The sequence below is a fragment of the Oryzias latipes genome, chromosome 19, assembly GCF_002234675.1.
Source record: "Oryzias latipes chromosome 19, ASM223467v1".
Classification (NCBI taxonomy): domain Eukaryota; kingdom Metazoa; phylum Chordata; class Actinopteri; order Beloniformes; family Adrianichthyidae; genus Oryzias; species Oryzias latipes.
The window spans coordinates 7,765,669-7,776,439 of record NC_019877.2 but is presented as its reverse complement, the minus strand read 5'-3'; the positions used below and the strand labels follow the sequence as shown (position 1 = coordinate 7,776,439).

General features: G+C 39.9%; 1 protein-coding gene across 2 annotated transcripts; it reads left to right on the top strand.

Moving 5' to 3' along the window:
• On the top strand, positions 1–8,619 carry LOC101156204. Of its 2 annotated transcripts, none has more exons than XM_011488054.3 (13): positions 1–277; positions 2,144–2,458; positions 2,548–2,841; positions 3,154–3,459; positions 3,550–3,660; positions 4,688–4,849; positions 5,131–5,361; positions 5,439–5,489; positions 5,578–5,832; positions 5,911–6,255; positions 6,329–6,601; positions 7,674–7,943; positions 8,284–8,619. In XM_011488054.3, exons 1-13 carry the CDS (start codon positions 226–228, stop codon positions 8,313–8,315), a joined length of 2,697 nt encoding a protein of 898 aa, XP_011486356.1. In that variant the 5' UTR covers positions 1–225; the 3' UTR covers positions 8,316–8,619. The 2 variants fall into 2 exon arrangements, with proteins under 2 accessions (XP_011486356.1, XP_020567811.1); XM_020712152.2 differs by having other exon boundaries at positions 5,047–5,361.
• Positions 8,620–10,771: the final 2,152 nt, after the last annotated feature.

Sequence of the window (10,771 nt, the reverse complement as noted above, 5' to 3'; positions counted from 1 at the left end):
CCCTACTTTTTCCTCCGTCTCCCTCTCAACCACCACTGCTTATTCATTGAGGAGAACGTATACATTTCAAAGGCCTCCTTTTTCCTTTTTTACTTCTGTCAGGCCCACGGACAATATTTCTTATTTCGCAGCCAGGAGGACAATCCCGCCCACAGTCACCTTGTAGCTCTATATAAGACAGCAGAAGGACCTGGAGATAAGAGTGTTCTCAAGACAGGCCTGACTATGCAGTGTAAAGTCCTCATCTTTGTTGTGCTTTTGGCTCTCATAAAGCATGGTGAGTATTGTGTTGTATTGCACTCAGAAGCTGATTACAAAGGCTTCATTGATAATTCTTAATCACCAGGTTTAAGCTGAGCCTCAGAAACTTGAGATTTGCAGGATTTTAGCAGGCGTAGTTGGCAAGTAGTGCAGCCACAAAGACTTGTTAGCTGGTGTACCTTCTCTAGCAATTTCAAGGTTTCTAAAGTGTACAAAAAATATTAATACGTAATGTTTTCTAGAATAAATATGCTTATGAGATTAGTTCAATGTTTTTCTTTTTTTGAACCAGGATTGGGTTAACTGACCATTAGTAAAAAAGTAGTCTATTTAAGTGTAAAACTAGATATCATCTATATATTATTATTATTATTATTCTGAAGAAGTATTTAGTTAGAATACTTCCTATACTATACACATATTTTCTATAGTAAACTTGCTATACTTACACTCAAGTATACTTACTGAAATAATAAATGAGTTCAAAGATTTAAATGTAGCCGTATTTGATTTTTTTTCCTGTGCATGTACATGTGATCTCCATGTTTATAATAGTAAAAGATAGCAATAATCAATATCACTGGCAAAATCTAATCTATTTATGTATATGCCAACATTTGACTCTGCTATTAAAGAATCTCAAAGCGGAAACTGAAATCCAAATGAACATCTCACATTTTTCGCCTTGATAATAAATGAAAACTTCCTCTTTGACATTTGGGGTCAAGTTATAAATAGATGTGCTTTGAAGTGTTTGTCACTTCTTTTGCCGTCTGTTGCTTTTCCTTGTTTGCCTGCACCTAATGTATCACACTTGAAGAGACGTGGCATAAAGCCTTGACACTCTCTGTTTTCTAAGTGCTTTCTTTCATGCAGGTATTTATTGTACAGGTTACTAATTAAGCTAATTGAAGTACGACTTTGCCTGAAAGTCTTATATTTGTTCTGTTTCGCAAAGATATTCTGGGATTACTGATTTACTATTAGTCGGTCTAACTTTTTCATTTTCTTCAATGCTTTGATCTCGTTCATGGGCGAACATAGTCAATTAGGCACAGGGAATCATGGGAGAATTCAAATAACCCAAGAAGTTTAGTTATTTCCCAAATCTATGGTTTGATAAAAACAAATTATCAAGGAACCTTGACTGACTAAATTTATCGTAGTTTTTGGTAATTGGAAGATCAACACAAATGTGAAATTGGCAATTAAGGTCAGAAGAGTTTATTAAAATCCTTGGAATTATAATCGACCATAAATTAATTTGGAAAGCCCAAGTTAAAAACGTTGAAGAATGGAAATACTAAGCAAGGTTAAATATTTTCTCAAATATAATACTATGTATACATTGAATTGTGTCGTAGTACTGCCCTACCTCAACTATGGTATTGAGGTATGGGGTAACACCATAGGAAAAATTCATACAGCGGAATTTTATGAACACACCAGCATTTTAATCTGTAAATTAAAATGACTAAAGGTTACAGATATAATAGAATATAATACAATGCAAATAATTTATTAAGTGAAAAAAAGTTCTTCCACAGAACAAACAGAAAAGATTAGAGGTGCGAATTCATACAATTTATCCTCCACCCACTTATTTTTCTAGCACTTTATTAGTTTCTATTTAGCATATTTTTTAACTCTTTTATTGTGTGAGTGAAAATAATAGGAGAAAGTTTGATTTTTTTTTAGCATCTTACAACTTTTGTAACATTCAAGACATTACATTTCTGATTTATCTTGTTCCAAATCTATCATCTGTGTGTCTTTTGATCTGAGATTTTTAAAAAATCTGATTAGTTGCTAAATTTCAGTTTTGGACTCCAGTGAGGAGCACCATCAGCTTTCCTCACCTAACCCATCTTTTCCTGTTTAGTGTCTTTGGCTGAATTTGAGGCGAGCCCCAACACGAACATAACCTTTCCCTGCAACGTCTCTCTGAACGAGGACCAGAGGGACGTGTCTCTGATGAAAGTCAAGTGGATAAGAAACGGCAGCGATGTTGCCTCATTTGGAGAAACAGCAACGATGATACAGAATGGTTTCCGCTGGGACAATAAGACTTTCATCAACGGGGATTTTTCCATCACCCTCCTGAAGGCCAGCCTCACCCTTCAGGGGGTGTACGAATGCACAGTCATCTACAACTCCTCATCCATCCACACCAGCAATGTTACATTTAGTATCACTGGTATGTCTTCATCTTTTTTGTTTTCATTTTTTGTTTTTAAAACATTCACTGGTCCAACTTTTTCTGTTTTGGTTGTTTCTTCTCTTTAGCGCCCCCCTCCCTGACTGTGCCTCAGCGGTGGGTGGTGCTCGGGAAGAAAGCTCAGATTGAGTGCCATGCAAGGGGTTACTATCCCCCACCCATCTCATTTTCCTGGACCAGAAATGGGAAGGAGATTAAGCCTCTCTACCAGGTAGAGGGTGAGCAGAGCTCAGACGGGTACTACGCAGCAACCGCCAACCTGGCTTACTATCCTTCTCAAGAGGACCGCAATGCAACCTTTGTCTGCAAAGTGTTACACAGGAGCAGCTATCAGGAGCGGGATTTCCAGCTTAATATTACCTGTAAGTGGATGACAAGTAAAAGATTTTAAAAACAGCCACTGCTTCCAAAATCAGATAGAGCTACACTGCAAAAACTGCATCTTTAGTCATTCAAAGACTATTACTTTAAGAAAAATTATCTTATTCTATTTTGCAAGAAAGTAAAATTTAAACAGCAAAAACATCTTAATTTAAGAAAAGGTGTCCAGTGAAAAGACTTTCTTCTTATAATAAGTCAAGTTTTCTGTATTTTTAAAGATTTATTTCCATATTTGAAGAACGTTTGATTATTTTTGTAGAGTAAACCCTTGCATGGTTTTTCTCTGTCCTCAGTTGTCCCTACAGTCAAACTCTCAGTCATGTCTTCAGCCTCCAACAAAGACCCTCTGACACTTTACTGTGATGTGGGGAGGTTTTACCCAGAGACGGTTTCTGTGTCCTGGTTTCAAAACGGCACCGCACTCCCTGATCCCCCGGCTGTGGATCAGAACCCAGATGGAACTTACAAGACCAGACATTTTTTCACTTTGAGCCCAGAACAAAGGCAGCAACGGGGACCGGTTAAGTGTGCGGTCACTCTGCCTGGAGTAGAGAACTCTGTCAATGTGTCAGAAGATCTGGAAAAACTGGATCCTCAAAGTCAGATTCTAAAATTACGTAGCTACCACTTTTTTTTTTTTTTTTTTTACATAACCACCACCATAATTAACTGATTTTGTCCCCTATCAGATGAGACGGCAGCGATGAATAAATCAGCCAAAGCCCTGGTGTCCATGATGTGCATCTCTATAGTGCTGGTCTTCCTGCTTTGCTTTGGCTTTTCCTGGAGAAGAAGGGATGGTGAGTCAGACACCTGTTATGCCGTTCAATCATATTTTCTCCCCAACGGCAGGCCTCAATGATCCAACACAAAAATGTGCTATGTTCAGATTTTTTGGAATCTTTTTGGAAGACAAAATATTAAAAATCTTCATAGTCTCATAATGAATCTACGGATTTTTAAAGACGGCATCATTACCTTGTAAATATGCTTCTCAAAAACTCAGTCAGTCTGCAAAAAATGTGTTTTTCTCAGTAAACTTCAGTAAACCACAGACTTCCTTTAAATGTTCTTGACTCATCGCCTGACAGACGCTGTGTGACTAAAAATGTTACCAAAGCATTTTTGGTTGTTCTGAAAGTGTGAGCCGTTACAGACAGGACATACTGGCCATTCTGGCCATTCTAACAACCTAATCACATGTTGTTGGGTTTTTTTCAATGTAAGGTTTCTGCCCTTTTTCCTATAAATGTGAAACTTTAAACTTTTATTCTTTTCCTTTTATTACTAAATTTATTCCTTATTTTTGAAGAAGGCCAAATAATAATAAAACAATATGAAACTAGCTAATCAATTAAAAAAAAGAATAGAGCAACCCATACTGTACCCCTTTAACCTATGGAGATAAACATGGATCAACAGGCTGATTTTGAAAAAAGCTGCCTGTGGGGCTCTGCGGTTAGACACATGTAGCCAGCCAAGTGCAGCATCGTAGGAGGGGAACCCAGCCTCTCCACAGCAAGGCGGCGATGCAGGTCCCAATCTGGAGCTGCAGCAGCTGAACAGCAAGAGACCCAGAGGGAGAGCAACTGAGGAAGAACATTTATTATGAAAAGTAAAAAATATCAATAAAAAACAGCTCAGTAAATTTCTGGTCGAGTGTCCACCCTGAGAAAAAATAAAGAAAAAGTTAAAAGTAAAAAAAAAAAAAAATTACATATACATACATATATGTATTTGTATGTCCAATCTATGACTCAACTTCAACATGTGTTCTTGTTCACAAAAGCAGCATTTCATTGTTTTCTCTCACTGTCTGTTCCATAGAGAAGCAGAAGTCTCTCACTGTGTCTGGAATCATCCTCCCTCCACGAGTGATTGTGGGTCAAAAGGGCAGAGTGTCGATCAGCATCGAAGGCCGACGGGTGGACCGCGTTCAGACCGTCTGGTTTCTTAACGACACTCCCATCTCTGACACCTCCCTCATAGGTGAGACAGCCAACCTGTACTTCTTTGGCAAACAAGGACATCAATCACCTTATTTTGATAGAAAAACACATTTTGATGTAAATAGTAGTAAACTCTATGAGCAACAATACAAATTATGATTATGACTGCCTCTGAATCTTTTCACGTTTTCCCCTCCATATTTTAACCCTGCTAACAAATCACAACATTACATATAGGAACTTCCATGTCTAACTTTAACTGCCTCTACACCCCTCTAACCACCGTCCATCTACCCTATGGTCTAACTCTCACCTCCCCAGCTTCAGAGAAAGGCCCTCTCCTGACCTCCAGAGGCAAAATGGGTTACTACAAGCTGCACACTCAGGGACCATTACACTCTTCCAGAAGTGGCACCCAACAGCTGATCTCTGCGCTTACCTTCATCCCCCAGATTTCACTCCACAAGGGGGCAGTGTTTAAATGTCAAGTTTCCTATATAGGCAAGGACAAGATTGTGCAGGAAAGAGTGTCGGAGAAGTTTACGATTCTGTGTAAGAACCATTTTTTCCCTAGTTTGTTTATCTTTTTTGTTTTCTTTGCTAAAAATGTTTCATATTGTGTGGTTCAGCTCCACCAGAGGTGTCAGAAATTCAGCTGACTGAGACACAAAATGACTCAGGTATGACCAAAAAGAAAAGTTCTTCTCTTGGTGTGCTTCAGTGATTCTCTGTGTGGAAACTACATCTCTGCCTTCTTTGCTTCTCCAGATGTCATCAGCATGAAGGTTTCCGCCTCACATTTCCACCCGGACGTTATTACCTTCCGCTGGTTCTGCCAGGGGGGTGAGCTGAGCCCCGTGGCCTCTGAGGCCTCCTCGTCCCCTCGGCCAAATGCTGAGGGACTCTTCTCGGCCTACAGCCAATGCAAACTCCCCCGGGGGGAGCTGGAAAAGGGAGCCACCAAGGTGTGGGTTAAAGTCCACCATATCGCTCTTAAGCATCCTATCGCCCGAGAATCAAGAGGTAAAATAAACATAAAAGAAAATGTTACCTTTTGCATCATGTGTTGCAAAGTAAATCATCCTAGTCTTTCCCATTTAGGCTTCATCAAAAGGCCGTGTGTTTCTGAAATTATCAGCTCGGATGTCTCCTCAAGTCAAACGGCAACTCTGGGATGTGAAATCACAGATTTTTATCCTCCAAACGTATCGGTCACTTGGCTGAGTCTCAGAGGTGGAGAGGAGGATGACAGAGAAGAGGAGGTGATAGAGGGAGGGGAGCTCTGGGGCCCGATACAAATCCAATCTAGACGCTTTAGGGCAACCGCCTCTTTGGAGAGAAGACTGATCCATCAGGAAAAGGAAAGAAGAGGAGGGATTATCTGCAGGGTGGACCACTGTTCGTTGTCAGAGCCGATAGAGAAACACTGGAGATATGGTGGCAATGGTATAAAACAATCTCTCCAAACACCCCCATTTAGGGTTTTATTCACCAATCTCTTTCATTGTGCTCTTTTCAGTTCCTCCCCACATCCCGTCATCAATCTCAGTGTGTTGGAGCGGCGAGGGTGTCGGCGTCTTCTCCATTTTGTTGAAAGGAGGTCATCCAAAGCCAAAGTTACTCTGGACTGTGGGTGGCCCGACCTTCTTACCATTAGTGTCCAGCGAGACAGAGGAGATAGGAGATGATGGGATGAGGGAGCTGAAGAGTGTGTGTGCCCTGGAGAGATCCACCACTTTATCAGACCCAGCAAACCAACAGCTGAAGAAACGCAGGAAAGGACACCAAATAAGTACTAAATGCACACAAATATACACACAATGATGATGTCTCTTTTAACAGTTACAAATATAAACTACCATTTTTAAATCTAGATGTTCAAAAAGCAGTGGGCTTAGCTTCACAGCGAGAAGGCCCTGGTTCAAAAACCTGCTTTATAGATGTACTGAAGATGGCTCATAATTTCATTTAGTCAATCACAAGTTTTACCTTCAAGTTTTCTTTTATTATGTTTTCATTCATGTATTTATCATTTCTTCTTAACACTTTTTATTATGTTTAGCTTTTAATGTACAGTGTTTTGTTCAATTAATTTTATTAAAGCGCTTTATACAGTACAGACCAAAGGTTTGGACACACTTTCCCATTCAAATGAATGGGAAAGTGTGTCCAATCTTGGGCTTGACTTTGGACATGCTAGGATAGGATCCAGCAAATCCTGTTACCCCAGAAGGGATTTAGTGGGGCGGCCGTGTTGCAGCAGTAGAGTAGCCGACCTGTGGTCGGAAGATTGCAGGTTCAAATTTCCTATGTGTCGAAGTATCCCTGGGCAAGATGCTGAACCCCACGTCGGCACTGGTGGAAGGTTGGCACCATTGTTTGGCAGTGGAGCCGCCATCACTATGTGAATGATAATGTGACTGTAAAGCACTTTGAACATTCGAGGAAGGTAAAAAAAGCGCTTTATAAGTGGACGCCATTTATCATTTTAGTGGGTTTGAGAAATGGATGGATAAATGAAAAAAGGGGAGTGGGCAGATTTACATAAACATAAAGCAAAACATCCGTTCAGACACCAACTGCTACAACAGAACAGAAAGGGGAAAATAAAACAAAAAATACTATGTCCACAGGCTTGTATAATAGATTTGTGTTACAAATAACATTAATTTTATGAAGCTATTTTTGGACTAATCCAAGTTTTCCAAGACCTTGATTTGTAATAGAAAATCTAAACTACCTTTCCCATGAGGTTTTATTCATCTAAAAGAAAAAAACTATAACAGATGAACATAATTTTAAAGGACTTAAATGCAGTAGACCAGGTTGATAGTTTTTGTTGTAACAGATTTATGTGCTTGCAGAAACAAAGGTTGCAGTCGCAGACCCAGACACTAAAGGAATAGAATACATCGATGAAAGAGAGGATGAAAAGAACCCAGACAAGGATGAAGAAACAATTTCTGAAGAATACGAAGAGAGCGACACAGAAAAAGAGGACGACCCTAACGCCCTGCACATCAACAGGGTCAACCTGATGAAAGACCCCAAAGAAAAGATGAAAGTGCGGTTACAAGTGTGCCTCGAAATTACGCACCCTGCTCTAAAACTTCCTGTTTATCGACATTGGACGGGTAAGAAACCCTTTGATGTTCACTTTAACCAAAAACAGTGTAGTGACATCTAGAGGCCCACATGACAAACTGCAATCAAATAAACAATTTCCACATTTTGATAAAAACATTGAGCAGAAATACAAGGACTTTCCTTTTATCACAAATGCTCCCAAAAGTAAAAACTGAAACAAAATGTACTTTGTTTTGTGTCACTTACAACACAACAAAAACAATAAACACCACATCCAGCTTCTTCAGGATGTACTAAGATATTCCCAACTGTTGCTTGATTGTATGAAATCAAAGTAATTAATCAACTCAATCGGAAGTTGCCTCATGCATGTATCCTCTTTTTCAGAGCCCTATGAGGAAATTTCACCATCTGCATGACAGCTTTACAGGACTGCTTCCCGTTTCATTTAACCTTCATATAAGTGCAAAATATTTATCATTAAGGTTAATATGAAGTCTAAGGTATCTTGGTGTGTTTGATGTGATAACTTTGGTTTTGTCTCATTACCTTTCGGTTTATTTAATACATTTAATATATGCTCTCTTCTTCCTTTTTTTTCTTTTTACAAAATGTAATATTTTTGTACAAATAATTTGACAATTTTCCATTTGTCTGATTTTTTATTTAATCTAATGAATAATGAAAGAACTCTGTACAATAAAACCCTTTTGATTAAGAAAAGTCTCATTTTGTTTTTACTCCAGCAGCCCTTCTAACTGCCCTGCTTCTGTGCAAAGACTGTTATCTGTTGAGCTGAAAGTAGTTCTTGTTTCAGAGAGCACTTCTCTTTTTTTGTGACCTCACAGTTTGATGCAGAAGAGCTGCTGCCCATGTCAAGTTAACCACGGATGCGTTTCTCATACGCACTCTCCCCTTAAAAGGCACAAATAAAGCGCCGTTGCTGTTCCTGAACATGAAGCATGTCCTAGAAGGAGACCGCAGAGAGCAAACTAATAAATACAAAAGTTCTGAAGCAGTACAGCAATATTTGGCTGTACTGGAATAATGAGAATAAAAGACAGTATGTGTTTATAATGCTTTATTAGGAGCCTGACGGTCTATGGGTAACAACAGTTTTGAGTGTTGATCCTGGCTTTGTGGGATCTTATCTCTTCCTGATGGCAGCAGTTTGACTGATTGATGGTCAGGGTGAGAGCCGCCTGTCAGTGTTTTCTCCTCAGGCAGCGTGAGCTGGAGATGTTTTTCAGTGGGGGGCACAATAATCGTTTTAGCATCATCCACAGGGCCTTCTTGTCCACAGCCAATGGCTCAGTAGAAGGACCCCTGCGGCTTTTCCTCCAGGTGTTTTTTCCACCTGGTCACTGTTTTTGACCAGTGCTGATGAAATCAATGACTGTTACTTTGGTCTTGGTGGTGTTCAGCTCCAGGTGGGTTCTGGTGTGACATCCGGGATTAACCCTTGTGCTATCTTAGATGACCCCACCCTTACATTGACGTGTTCTCCCTACCATGTCAAAGGTGGATAAAGGTGGAAAGATTTCATGTAATCCATGGACACCAGTCAGGTTCACAAATCATTGAAGAAAAAAGGTTCAGCGCACTGTCTAGTGGGTCTACATGACCCAACTCCCATTGTTAAAGTGCCTAGGATAGCACAAGGGTTAAAGTAGATGTGTTTCCTGTAAATATGTCTACTTTACGCGTTTGAGACATTAGAAATTTAAGTTTCATGTGGCAGATGAGACATAGGTTATATGAGGTGAAGTAGTGAGAAAAAGTTGCCAAATCTACCAAAATGGGAACAAATTTTTTCACTTCTTTGTGTCGTAATCGGGTTTTGATTGAATCTGACTCTTGGGATTTAGACAAAGACATAGCATCAGTCAGATCTGGTATAAAAACGATTTTATCAAAGTTTTAATGCTCACTCTCCTGGACGTATAGGAACGTCCTCGCCTGTAATCCTCTGCATGCTAACAGATGATGACTCTGTTGGCTCTAAAGATTATGGCCAATCTGACAACTTTGCAATGTGGGCTCCGGCTCCATATCGAAAACCTTCAACTTTTTCGGGACTTAATTCAACAAACTTCCATAACTGAAAATTAGGTGGGTCTAATGGATGGGGTGATTGGGTCAACCCATCTGCCAATCAGAAAGTACGCCCCTAAAAATGTCTTAATTTGAGCTGTGGTAGAATCAGAAACCAGAAGAAACTTTAAAGTCCCACTCCAATCATACTTTGATCTGTTTCTGAAGCCTTTCCAGTGTTCTTTTAATTATTATTATGCTGTTTTGGGGCAAAATAAAATACAAAAAACTGTTTAGGTTATTGTTTCTGTAGAGGTCATTAGAAATTTGCCTCTGAGTTGCGGGCGGGACTCAGTGGCCTAGCTAGACGTCTTATATTTGGAGGTGAGAGGGGGGGCAGATAACTTTGGAAGAGTGGCAAATGAGAACAGCAGGGTGAAAAGCAGAAAAGCCATTACAAGTGAAATGATCAAAACTATGTGTTTCAACCAGTTGTGTCATTGTTGTTCAGATTTAACAGCAGTTCTTTTAGGTGGGGGGGGGGGGGGGGGGGGGGCTATTACCATTGCTTATAGAAGCTTTTATTGATATGTTTTTTTTAATTGTTGTTAATAAGTATACTAATGTTGCCCCTGGCTGCCCTCTTGTAGCTCAACCTCCGGCGGGACAGTTGGCACAGAGTAAGCCTGTCTTCACTTCCCATCATCCCTTTGTTTACACTCTCTCAATCTCAATCCCAATCTAACTTTACCCGTGCAACATACAGAGCAACATCGGGGCTATCCAAGCGTGGAGTTTATAGCCAGGTTCCACCTTGGACAAGGAAAAGGAAAAATTACAT